At 47.0% G+C, this 13792-nt stretch overlaps 1 protein-coding gene across 1 annotated transcript; it reads right to left on the bottom strand.

Moving 5' to 3' along the window:
* Positions 1–6069: 6069 nt before the first annotated feature.
* fosl2 (FOS like 2, AP-1 transcription factor subunit) lies at positions 6070–13522 on the bottom strand. The gene is made up of 4 exons (XM_028996589.1): positions 12849–13522; positions 10328–10582; positions 10121–10228; positions 6070–9124 (listed from the first exon to the last, which is right to left on the bottom strand). The coding sequence occupies exons 1-4, from the start codon at positions 12975–12977 to the stop codon at positions 8594–8596; spliced, it is 1023 nt and encodes a 340-aa protein (XP_028852422.1). The 5' UTR covers positions 12978–13522; the 3' UTR covers positions 6070–8593.
* Between the last annotated feature and the right edge of the window lie 270 nt (positions 13523–13792).

The raw sequence follows: 13792 nt of genomic DNA, 5'->3' as shown, positions 1-13792 counted from the left end.
GATGACTGAATACACAACTTACAACTATGGTGTTTACCTGCAATTGTCAAAATGAAAAAAAGTCCGGCAGAAATGTCATGGACAAGTAACTGTGAAACTGTGCATACATCTTTTGAAAATACAATAGCCATCCACACACTCCTACATTTTACATTTACAGCATTTATCAGACGCCCTTATCCAGAGCGACTTACAATCAGTAGTGACAGGGACAGTCTCCCTTGGAGCAATTTAGGATTAAGTGTCTTGCTCAGGGACACAATGATAGTAAGTGGGATTCAAACCCGGGTCTTCTGGTTCATAGGCGAGTGTGTTACCCACTAGGCTGCTACCAGCCCGGTAGTAGCCTAATTATTATTTTAAATGCACAAAGGCAGGAATCATACAAATTTTACAAATATAGCAATAACTTTTCTCCAAAATGCATCCTTTGAGAGATTCTCTCTCTCCCTCACACACACACACTTAGACATTTCATTACAATCAGACATAGAAAAAGGCAAAGCTAAAGTATACAACTCCTAATATAATTTTGCATGTAGTATACATTTTACATTTACAGCATTTATCAGACGCCCTTATCCAGAGCGATTTACAATCAGTAGTTACAGGGACAGTCCCCCTGGAGCAACTCAGGGTTAAGTGTCTTGCTCAGGGACACAATGGTAGTAAGTGGGATTTGAACCTGGGTCTTCTGGTTCATAGGCGAGTGTGTTACCCACTAGGCTACTACCACCCTGCATATACATCATATGTCACTTTATTAGCTTGTGGTTTGTGTCGATATATACAAGGCTTTTTGTGCATGGCACAAAGTAATTACGCCTCACAACACAAACCATTTGTCCTAGTCTGGATAAGATGCCAGCTGTGTCTACACGATGCATTGAGGCTCGGACTTTGAAATACTGGACGCGGTGTCCCTGCAAAAGCAAAGTTGCCTTCACCAAGTGATATCCAGCATGTGGCATGGCTTCCTTTATACTGGAACCAGTCTTCATCAGAAGGTTGACCGTACAGAATTCTTACAGTTTCCATGCGCCTGTACCAGGCGCCACCTGCTGGTGAAGCGAGTAAATTCACCCACGTGAAGAGACGGAATCACAAATGTGACGCGATCCACAAATGCACAGGAAAAGATGCACTAATGTTTAAAGCGCTTTTCACGTGTACAACACGCTGTTCATATTTGTGGATATGATTTTACGAAAACGCAAATCTAAAAAAAACATATTTGTGGATACTGAAATATTTGTGAAAATCAACATTTATTTGTGGATTGTTTTCTGTGAGTTGCAAATAATTAAGTCCAATAAAAGCTTCCATAGCAGCCTATCGGTGTAAGATTACAACAGATATTTTCCTCAGCCGTATCCCAGCCCTCAGTGAACAAAGGCGGGAGAAATAAAGACGGGTTCAAGCACAAGCCAAAGCCAATTCATCTCACTCGGGATATTCCCCATTCTTGATCCTGAATAAAGTTAACAACCACGGTGGTGCAGGATGCACGACGAGTCATTTTGCTGACGATATAAACGAACTCGTGAACCGAACAAATGAACAAGCGAAGTGAACCGAAGCCGACCCCGCCCTGCAGAGCCCCGCCAGGTATGTCCGCCGGGACAGAACTCCCCGCACTTTCACACAGCGCGCCTTCCTTACCCGCGAAGCCCATGGTTCGGATGTCGCTATCGGCGGGCCATGTCGAGAGAACCGTCACCCCGTTCGCACCCGCGACCAGCCGACCTGAAAAGGACACGCGCGCGGCGGAGACGAGAGACGGCGCGCGCGCGCGCGCCCCTCCTCCTCCTCCTCCTCCTCCTCTTCCTCCTCCTCCTGCCAGGTGCATTTATAATGCGGTTTGTCTGCATTTAATTGATATTTATTTAGTTTTTACTACAACGTACAGTCTGTCACATAAGTAAGTAGGCCAGGGGTTCTCAACCTTTTGCAAGCAGCCCCCCCCAAAGCTGGTTCATTGGGGCCTCACATTGCATAGATAGATAGATAGATGGATATATAGATAGCCCTAGGCTGTTATTTTAGGCCCACATTATTATTATTAATACTATTATCATCATCAGTAGCGATAGGTAGACCTATTATCATTACTATCATTACTATCATTATTAGCAGTAGCACTAGACTTGTGCTTGCACATACTTGGCCAATAAATACAATTCTGATTCTGAACAAGGTCCATTTGGACTCAATGTCCCCCACTGCTCTCAGGACGCGGTCAAAGCTCTGTCGGAGGTGGGAATTGAAGACCATGCATTCCCAGCAGACCCTCACTATAAGTTTGGGTTTGCCAGGTATATGTGGCATCTTCCCCTGCCATCTGATCCAACCCATCTGATCCAACTCACCACCAGGTGGTGATTTTTACATTTACATTTACAGCATTTATCAGACGCCCTTATCCAGAGCGACTTACAATCAGTAGTTACAGGGACAGTCTCCCTGGAGCAACTTAGGGTTAAGTGTCTTGCTCAGGGACACAATGGTAGTAAGTGGGATTTGAACCCGGGTCTTCTGGTTCATAGGCGAGTGTGTTACCCACTAGGCTACTACCACCCAGTGATCAGCTGACAGCTCCGCTCCTCTCTTCACCCGAGTGTCCAAAACATATGGTCCAGGTCAGATGATATGACTACAAAGTCAATAATTGACCTGCGACCTAGGCTGCCTTGGTACCAAGTTTACAGATGGGCATCCTTATGTTAGAACATGGTGTTAGTTATGGTCAAACTGCGGCTTGTCCAATTACGAATCACGCCCCTCCAGGTCATGCTGTCATTGCCCACGTGAGTGTTGACGTACCCCAGCAGGACAATGGAGTCCCCAGTCGGAGCACCATCTAGCACTCGTCCCAGGGACTCCAAAAAGGGTGGGTACACTGAGCAGTTATTTGGTGCATAAGCACAAACAACAGTCAGGACCCTTTCCCCGACCCGAAGGCGCAGGGAAGCTACCCTCTCGTCCCCCGGGGTAAACCCCAACAAACAGGCTGAGAGTCTTGGGGCTAACAAAAAGCCATCCCCAGCCCTCCGCCTCTTACCCGGAGCAACTCAGAGTGTCCAACCTCTCTCAAGGACTTGGGTTCCAGAGCCAATGCTATGTGGTGAGTGACCGGTACCGCTCAACCTCTTCCACAAGCTCCAGCTCCTTCCCCGCCAGAGAGGTAACGTCCCATGTCTCAATAGCCAGTTTCCTTGTCCGGGGATCGGACCACCAAAGCTCCTGCCTCGGCCTGCCACCCGATCCACATTGCACCGGACCTTTCATGTTCTTCCTGCGGGTGGTGGGTCCACAGTTGGATGAGCCCATGTATCCGGTTCGGGCTGGGCACGGTCGGTCCCCATGGGCGAAAGCCCGGCCACCAGGTGCTCACTCACGGACCCTAATCCCAGGCCTGGCTCCAGGGTGGGACCCCAGTAACCCTCCGGGCTGGGTACACTGGCTCTTTGTTCTTCCTTCCATGAAAGGTCTTCTGAACCATTCTTTGTCTCACCCTTTACCTAGGACCAATTTGTCATGGGAGACCCTACCAGGGGCACCAAGTACCCCAGACAACATAGCTCCTAGGATCATTAGGGCTCTCTAACTCCTCCACCACAATAAGGTGACGGTTGTCATGCGACTTATCTAAATAGTTTTTCAACTTTTTTTTGGAGAGGAAAAACAGATTCTTGCTGCTTTCTTTTACAACCCCTCCCTCCTTTATCACTCTCTTGTCTCTAACTCTCTCTCTCTGTAGTGCTCTCACTTCTCTAACCCCGCCCACATGTGTGTTAAAACCGCTTTCTTTTCCAGAGGCCGAATCCACGGATGATTCAACACACTGAGACCAACAGTGACTGATTTCTTGCAGCAAGTCACAGCCTGGAAGTGGGCTTGTATCTTCACTGGCACCTCCTGTCCATCAATGCTGCGACAGGGGACCCAGATTTCAACCTGTCTGAGATTATCCTTTATGAGCACGGTGGGTAAATAACAGAATGCAGTGATTTGGCTATTGGTATAAAACACCAGAAGCACAACAATTTTTAAATTGTATGACATTTTAGGCAACATTCCTTTGTGGATGTGGGAAGACTCTTTTGACATATTTTAATGTTCTTCATCTAAATAATGGGAACAGTCTGCTCTGAATATATCTGTTCTTAAACTGTTCTTACAATAATAACAGTTTAAAAAGTAATATTGATTTTTCCATTCATGTGACTAGGAGTGAGAAGCCGGGGTCTGGATGAATTACATATATAAAAAAAAACATTTTGAGATAATTACACATCAGAGAAAAATGTAGTTTTTTTCTATGCTTTAAAAAGATCGATGTTATGGAAGACTTTAAGCAGCAAAATCAATGTGCAAAGGGCTGAAACAATCCTTAGTTCATTTCAAAGTATTTAAAAAAAAATAGAATAATTATTCATTCAAATTGCAATTCATTTTGCAAATGGAAATTCAATGGAAAACCCTAAGTGCTGATGCAATCCTTCATTAATTAGAAAATTTTAAATAATAAATAGAATAACAAATCACTGAATCGCAAACCATTTTGAAAATGTATTTCTTGTCATATCATATGGTCTCACGAGGGGTCTGATGATCTCATCTCTGTACCTAATGCGAGCTCATGGAGGACTGTGCGACCCCCCAAAGAAATGCCACACCATTACTGACCCATTGCTAAACCAGTCATGCTGGAGGACGTTGCAGGCACCAGAACATTCTCCATGGCATCTCCAGACTCTGCCAGATGTGCTCAGTGTGAACCTGCTTTCATCTGTGAAGAGCACAGGATGCCTTTGGCTAATCAGCCAATCTTGGTGCAAAGGCCAAACGTGCTACATGGTCTTGGAGTGGACAACCCTCACCTGTGGACAGTGGGCCCTCATACCACGACTTTTGTATCTGACCGTTTGAGCAGATACATGCACATTTGTGGCCTACTGGATGTCATTTTGCAGGCCCTGGCAGTGCTCCTCCTGTTCCTCCTTGCACAAAGGCAGAGGAAGTGGCCCTGCTGCTGGGTTGTTGCCCTCCTAACAGCCTCCTCTAACTTGTCACCTGGTAGCACCTCCATGCTCTGGACACTATGCTGACAGACACAGACACACAACCTTCTTGGTTTAATTGCATCATTGCTATTGGTTTAATAGCTCACATTGATGTTCCCTCCTGGATGAGCTGCACTACCTGAGCCACTTGTGTGGGCTGTAGACTCCGTCTCGTTCTACCACTATAGTGAAAGTGACCTAAAAATCAGCCAGAAAACATAGGAACCATGAAGTGGTCACCACCTGCAGAACCACGCCTTTATTGGGGATGTCTGGCTAATTGTCTATAATTCCCACCTATTGTCTCTTCCATTTGCACAACAGCATGTGACATTGATTATCAGTGTTGCTTCCTAAGTGGACAGTTTGATTTCACAGAAGTGTGACTGACTTGGAGCTACATTGTGTTGTTTAAGGATTCCTCTTATTTTTTTTGAGCAGTGTCTCGTGAGTGAGAAGGCGTGGGCAGGGTGCGGGTGAGATTCTGTACCTGAAGTCCTACTTCCAGCATTTTTGACCCATTGATCATCTGATACATAGGTTAAAGGTCACCAAGTTTTGTGGGTGTAGGCTACTGCTACCTTGTCCTGCAAGGTCTTCATCTACCAGTCACTGCGGGATATTAGCAATGTGTAGCGAGAGTGCATGATAAAAGATGTATGATACTTTAGAGCCCTGCTATAATTGAACTGACTTTTTTTAATTGAACTGAACTTTTACTGTAACTTTCCCACTTGTGAATCTAATAAAGGATAGTCTTAATTGATGCAAGCAGATTTGTTTAATACCAGACAACCCCTCAAGATGGCAGCACATACTCACATATATTAATTCACAGCAGCCCACTCAAAGTGACCTTATCAGCAGGTATGGCGTAGTTCATTAATATGCATGATGTTTTACCCTGACTATAAGATCCAAAGTTTAATTTATGTGAAGCACAGAGCAACAGTAGCTGAAAGTAGACAGTAAAATCCTCTCAGGGCATTAAAGACAAAGGATACACGCTTCAGTCATTTATTGCAAAACAAAAGAGAAAGATAAAAAAAATTACAACATTAAAATGAATCTGATTTACAGGTCTGAACACAAATTTCAATGGTATGGATTATTGATTCATTGACGTCAACACTGCTTTCAAATGTAACACATTTCAACTTGGAAAAATAAGCATAATAGCCTCAAGAGAAAACTGCACTGCAATGCATATTCATCATCAGCATCACCATCATCATCATCATCATCATCGTCATTGTTCATTAGAGTAAACACTGAACACACCTTGTCTTCTCTAGACCTGTCTGTAGAGCAGCTTCTGTCTTTTTAATAAAGATTGAAGATTTATTTTTTTTATTCCCCTGGATTTCAGACATTAGTGAAGAGACGCAATGGGATTATGCGACAGACCTAACCCATTTTTTGCTCATATGCTGATTAAATCTGGGGTCCGTGCATAGCAGGACTAAATCTTTTTTTAAGGATTCACTTAATGCCTGAATCGCATGGCATTTACGTGCCATGATCAATAGGACATGCCTGTGAGACACTTCAGACCACTAATTGATGCCCAGAGTTGGATTTTTTATCACAGATTCACAGAGGCTGAGAAGACACGGGTGCATTCAGCCCAAATACAGGCATTCGGTGGGGAAAGGGGTGTCCACCAATACACTCTTACATCATGAATAAGCAAAATACAACTATTGAGAATACAATTTTTTTTTATTACAGCCATTGATTTAAATAACAAAATGAACAAACACTGCCATACATATTGCTGTTTTTTTTCTTTAATTTTAACAGTTGAAGCATTGGGGGGGTTAAAAAAAAGTTGAAAAGTAGGACATATACAGAGGTTTTACAGTTCCTGAATTTCCAACATGTCTCTACAGGGCTTAAAAGACTGACAGGTAGACAAAATAGATGCACAACCTATAACATTTTTGTTTTTGGTATTGATTGAATTTTGGACACTCACACATAAATAAAAAAAATTGTCAAAAACTGCTTTTTTATTAAGTTTTCATTCGTATCGAGGTTTCCCCCATTGGTCCATTTGCTGCACCCAGCACAACAAAATGTCTGAAGTCTATGTTCAGTCATGTGACCAGCCTCTGTAGCCACTGCCATACTGTTCATAGGAATGTTTAAAGTAAACAATTTATTCATAAAATATTGCAAAAGCATCCGCTCTTCAGTGCCTCACATCAGTCCTACCCATGTCGCCTTTTTTTCCCTCTCCAAGTGTCTTTAAAACATTAAAATGTCATCTGGGTTTCAGGGAGGATCCCTCTGAACCAGTCACATCAACCTCAGGCAAAAAAAAAAAAAAAAAAGTGCAATCGATCTCAATTTATGGCCAAGGAGGCTCCACCAGTGAATAAGCATTCAGTGAGATGTGCCCTATGGCTGAGATGTGTTCACCACTACCAGCGCTCAACGTCACCCGGTTCACAGGGTGCAAATAGTTAACAATGTAGTCATCATAGTTTTAAATGATTTTTCCTAAAACCACAGTGTCTCCCAAAGACAAAAGTAGATATTGCGTAGTTAAAGGGTTACAGGTTTGAGCCTGTTATGGCCAAGCATATACCATCACAGTATAGCCTTATTTCCCCAATTTTTTTATTTTTATTTTGTAGTTTCTGATGATGCTAATGTGCGAATGGCTCCATTCACGAACAAATGGAAAAATCCCTGACAAGAATTTGAGTGTCTCTACAAAGACAGAATTTTATTAAAAAGGTAGAAAACGAATGCAAAAGTTTGCCACTTTTGTTTTGTCAAATACAGAATGTTGTAAAAAGTAGGGTTTCAGCACATTAGTTCTTTTCCTTTGAGACACTGAGGTGGTTTTTTTTTTTTTTTTAAACTCCACCCCATTCACGTTTGGCTTCTTTTTTTTTTTTTTTTAAACTCAAAGATCAGCCAAGTCTGGATTGGAGCAGAGCAACAGCAGGACACCATGGTAGTTACAGTAAAGACATACAGGAAATACCAACAGACACATGGAAAGAAAGACGTTCTGAGGATATTGGACCCTCTCTGTAGTGTCCGGCGCTCAGCGTAAAGATGGAACCCTTGGTGGCTGAGGTTTGAATGGCTAAGTGCTAAGCTCTTGCACAGCTCTTTCTGCAGTGACAGTGTCTCCGAATCTCGTTTCCTCTATTCTCCGTGCTCTTCATTTGCACATGGACAGAGGCTCTTCATTGTTCGTCCAACGACATCATCGTTGTTGCAACATTAGTCTCACAGTCACTCAAATTTAACCAGAAGGGATGCTATTAAACAAAGAGAGCGTACATACACACCAAAAGTAAGTTAAATTTTTTTTTTTTTTTTAATTCACGTTGAAAAAAAACAACAAAAAAAAACGGAAATTTCAAAGCGAGATTTAGCCCTTGAGGGTTTTCTCTTTTTGCATCACAGACAGGCGACGCCATGGGAGAACCCAGGGTTGAGTGTGTTCTTTTATTTATTTCATTTCTTCTGGGCCTTCAGTGACCCGCCTCTCGAAACTCGGCCGCTCAGAGGGCCAAAAGGGTGGGCGAGTTGAGGGAATCCGAGGACTGGTCTCCGCTGCTGCTGCTGCGCCGGTGGGCCTTGGAGCAGGACTCTGAAGATGGGGAGGGGCTGTCTGGCTCCAGCATGTTGGGATAGGTGAAGATGAGGTTGGGAGCATTGGGTGTGGAGACAGGGGTGGAGGCGGCTACCACGGGCGTGTTCAGGCTGTCGCTGTCAGAGCCGTACATCCCTCCACCGAGGCAGATGGGCTTGATGACGGATCGCTTGCCGGACATCTCGTCGTCGTCCATGGGCTCCTGCTTCACCACCACGCCGTTGTGGAGGTTCATCTGGCCTCGAGACACCAGCGAGGGGCGCATGGTCACGGGCAGAGGAGCGCACTGGGAATGCCCCCCTTGGTGCCGCTCCTCTAGGGGAAGCTTGCAGATGGGGTTGTGGGCCACCAGCATGAACTCCAGCTTGTCCTTCTCTTTCTGGAGCGTCTCGATCTCCTTCTGCAAGTCGGCCTTCTCTTCCTCCAACTTCTCCGTCTCCTGTTAACGAGCACACAGTCACTGCGGGTGAGCAGACGCATTGTAAATACGTAAAAAAAAAAAAAAAACGGCAATACATAATCTACAGGCAAAGGAACCATGTCCTCAAATCAGCCGTGCACCTTCAGCCTCAAGTACAAAGAGGGCATTCAGCTTTGTTCAATTGTTCCGTTTAATTGACGTGCCTGACGGAGCCAGACTACCTCTTCAGATGTGTGTTTGCCGCTCTAATGTGTCATTAGTGTCACAGCCCCGGGAGACAAAGCCAAGCGTCAGACGGGGCGGGCAGATGAATGGAGATAAGTAAGGGACTGTACCAGACCAAAGGCTGTCTGGGCCCTTTAAGTCGGAAGGACAAGTATGAGGAAGGAGGAAACCGAAAGAAACCCCAGAGCTCTGCGACGCTGGAAAGGCACAAAGGGCAAAGCGGAGCCCGTCCCTAGTTCACGAGGAAACGCAGTCCTTATTTGGTTAGGAATGAAGGAAACACGGCTGGGAAGGAGGTGGAGTGGGGGCTGGGAGAGATGAAAGTGCGTGCGGATTTCATATAGCGTCAGTCGTTCGCTTTGCCCTCCACCGCACATTCTTGTCTGGAGTTTTCAGAGCCAGCAGCCACAGTGCTGCCATAACAGGGGTAATTAGTTCAATTAGACGCAGCATCGGCTGCCTGGCAGAAGGGTGGCCTGCCAGAGGCCATCACATTTTCATGGCATGTAAAAATGTGATATTTCTCGCTACACTGAAATCGGCTTAGTAAAATCTTCTCTAGAAAATGGAGCGCTATACGCCAAGGCAGGGAAATCAGGAAGGCAAAAAAAAAAAAAAACCTCTCCAGTATAATTAGCTTAAATTGACCGAGTTAATTGTCCATTTTAGGCATCAAACCAGAGTTGAACAGCATTCGCGGTAGCCGTGTGTAGCCTTTATTAGAAATGTTCGCATTGCTGAGGTCGTTCTGACACGACACCCGTAGGGGGCAGTGTTGGACACACTTACTCCTTGCAGCATCTCGGTCAGTTCTCTCCTACGATTGCGGCACTTGGCTGCTGCCAGCTTGTTCCTCTCCCGCCTCACCCTACGTTTCTCCTCTTCTTCAGGAGTGAGCTGAAGGGACAAAAAAAAAATTATATTAATGAGGCAACAATCAAAACCATCAACCAACCACAACTGATTATCAGCCTATATAAACCCTGAGGTTATTACCTGCTCGTCTCTCTTGCGTCGGCCTCGCGTGTCCCCGATAGACCGAATGACCCCAGGCCGGGCCAGCGTGGTGTGTCCCAGGAGACCTTGGCCACTGGACACCGGGAGAGTGTAGGGATGCGAGCGCGTGTACGGGTTGGACATGGAGGTGATGACCGTGGGCTGCACCATCCACTGGAGGTCCTGGCTGGTGGTGATGGCGTTGATGGTCGGGATAAAGGCACTGCTAGAGCCGGGCATGTCGACTCTGTACTTCTATGTAGGAGGCAGACGGGGGTAATTATTCATTACTGATGCCTTTGAGAGCCCCAGAACACACCTACGCAGTCTCTGTACGGCCGGAAGAAGCCTACTCTGTTCCGCAGGACCACTGCAGACCCTCTCAACAACACCGCGACCGTGCATTTTACATCCACGCGCTAAAACTGTGGTCACATCAGAGTGAATCAGCCCGATCCCACCTCAGCCTGCACTTGAACCCAGCATGGCCCAGTGACACGCAAGGTGAATCATGGGAAAGCCCAGAGAGGCCGCCGCCGCATCCCACTGAACTTGCCAGGGTGATGCAATGGGCAGCCGGGCGCTGATAACAGTGGAAAGCTCTTAGGTGGGCTCCACGCAACCCCGCCTCACAAGGCCGGCACGGCTGCAGCCTTGGACTCATGTGGTCAGCACATCTCTGGGCTACGTGACGCCCCATCTTCGGATTTTAGACACAGGCCAGTATTTGCCCCAACACGCCCAAAGTCACGGGCGTAGCCTTGAGGTTAGACCGGATCCAGACATTCATGGAAGGTAGACAGAATAAAAGTAACACACACACACACGATCCAGGCGGCTGAACGTCGTGTTCGATGCCGACACTGCAGCGTCACGTCGCCCGGCTGGACTTCGACCAGCAGCCGCGTCACGCCGGTGGAATGTGGAGCTCCGTCGCTTCCAGTAAAGGCGGGAGGAACAACACATTCCACGGAAGAGTTAAAAATCCTGCGGGTCTAATAAAAGTCTCGACGGGAAGTGTGTGTGTGTGTGTGTGTGTGTGTGTTTTATTATCACATATTTATTTAGTCACAGACGTGGCATAAATGTGGGAAGCGGGTTAAAAAAAAATGAGAGCCCCTGCTTCGCCCGCGCATAAGCCCATTTTCTGATGGCGGTGATGATGATAATAGGCTTATGACCGTCCAACCCCTGTTCTGTCCGGCCGCCCAGGGTGCCGGGAGCCGGGCGACGGGGGGCGGGAAGCGGGTGGCGGGAGAGCCGCGTTGCGAAACGCGCGGGGCCGCGATTCCAGTAATTTACGCCCTCAGACGTCCGCACTCTCCTCGTCCAAGTATCACGCAGCGCTCGTCTCGTATTAGACGTGTTCCCGCTGTACATATATAAAAAAAAAAACACGCATATATACATATTAAAAAAAAAACACGCATATACATATTCCCCCAAAAAAGAAGTTGTCTGATTGGAGGACACGAGGCGAGGTTAAGATGCCAGCCTGTCGGCGAACTACCTGTTGATTATTATTCCGCGTTGTTCTCGGGCAACTCATCCATAATTACGTGGGGGTTACGCTTGAAGTAGCACAGGACGTGTTTCTGACCAAATCTCGCGAGATTTGCGGCCGGGTCTCCGAACCCAAATCCTAAGGAATTGGATTTCCCACTGGAAGTCAAACAAGTCTTGCCGTGTGCAGATATTCCCAATGACATATCTTCATACTTATAATTTGACTCAGAGAAAAAAAAAGTCCCTCATAGGTCGACAACTTTTCCTCCAATCCAAACACCTACCTGAACGCTGCCTGGAGGCGCGAATCATCTAACGACCATTAAAGTTTATTTCATGGCAATTCGTAACTACATTTTGTCATGCTATTTTATTGGTAATAAGGAGAATGTCCAGAAATAGATAGACGCGCACGGGGGTCGACGGGTGCATATGAGATAATTAAGCTACCTGCACACTTAAAATTAGGTGAACGTCCTCCCCGTATTTTACCCAAAAACCAGTCAACTAACGTGCTCCAGTACAGCCAGGTCGCAACTGATATCCGTAATATCAGTAATATCACGCTGTGTCACATCGCTCGGTCGCGGTCCCCTCGTCGGAGGCGGATTTCAGCCCGGCGCCCTGTTGCTGATATGAAGAACGTGTACCGACCACTAATCTGCTGTCATCTCACACACACACACACATGCACAGCGACAAAAAGAAAGAAAAAGAAGAGGCCGGTTTCGTGTTTACGCACTTTCACCCGCTCACGCTTCACGTCAGACCTCAGATTTAGGCTGGTAGTAGCCTAGTGGGAGACATGAACCAGAAGACCCAGGTTCAAATCCCACTTACTACCACTGTGTCCCTGAGCAAGACACTTAACCCTAAATGTCTCCAGGGGGGGACTGTCCCTGTAAATACTGATTGTCAGTCGCTCTGGATCAGGGCGACTGATAAATACCGTAAATGTAAATGTCAGACTCCCGACGGGCCGCTTTAACCAGCCAGCTCTACTGCAGCAGCTCACCTGGTAGCCTGAGGTAGAGATCGGGCTGCCGATCGTGCTGCTGCCGCTCGTGAAGGACTCGGGCTGGGCCGGGGAGGCGCTGCTGCGGGACGACGTGTCGTAGTTCCCGGTGTAGTCCTGGTACATCATCCGGGAAAGAAGGACCGTGTCGGGCGCGCTCCGCGGAGATAGAGGAGTGCACTTCCCAAACCCGGCGACGGCGGAATTCCTTCTGCTTATCTTTATATAAATACGTATATATATCAACTTGGCTCTAATTTCTCTTTAATCTAAAATATGCATCCAGAAAATATAATATTCGTCAAAAAAAAATCCAGTTGCTTCAAGTAGAAACTTGAAACATGTGCGCGCGCGAGAGAGGGGTCCAGAGGCTTCTGGGAAATTAAAAAAAAAAGGGAATTCTTCTCGTCCCGGAGCCCCGTCGCGAAACTTTTCCTGTCAGCGAGGCTGGGTCTACGGTGGCGGTGGACGTCGCTTCGCGCTCCTTCCGTCTCAGGCCGCTCTCCGCGCCGCCGGGTGACTCACTCTCAGTGGCTCCACTCTCCCCGCGGCCCCGCTTATCAACGCCGCGTCCGCCGTGCGCGTCACCGCGGGGGCGTGGCCGAGAACCTTCCGCCGCGTCGCGGGCGATGTCGGCTAAACGGAGACCAACCTGCGGAACGGGCGCGACTGCTCCGCACCGGTGCGAAGGAAGATAGACGTAACTTTATGCGACGCGTGAGTTGTCTTTTGGCGAAGGAGTGTTTTTTTAAGTGCGCTTTCGGCCACTTGGTTTCGCCCAATGACGCTCGTTTCCAAAAATGGGCAGTTGCGTCAGCGCACACGCGTGTGGGTTTCCTTGGTAAAAGGACGTCAGCGGCAGAAGGGATTCCCTCCCCGGTCGCTGCTCTTTCTCGTCCTTCCTGCCCGACGACGGCGAGGGTCTCGGACCGTCGGCCCCCGTC

This window comes from Denticeps clupeoides, chromosome 1, assembly GCF_900700375.1.
Source record: "Denticeps clupeoides chromosome 1, fDenClu1.1, whole genome shotgun sequence".
In the NCBI taxonomy this organism is placed as follows: Eukaryota; Metazoa; Chordata; class Actinopteri; order Clupeiformes; family Denticipitidae; genus Denticeps; species Denticeps clupeoides.
Note: the sequence above shows the minus strand (reverse complement) of the source record. Positions and strands in the feature narration are given on the sequence as shown.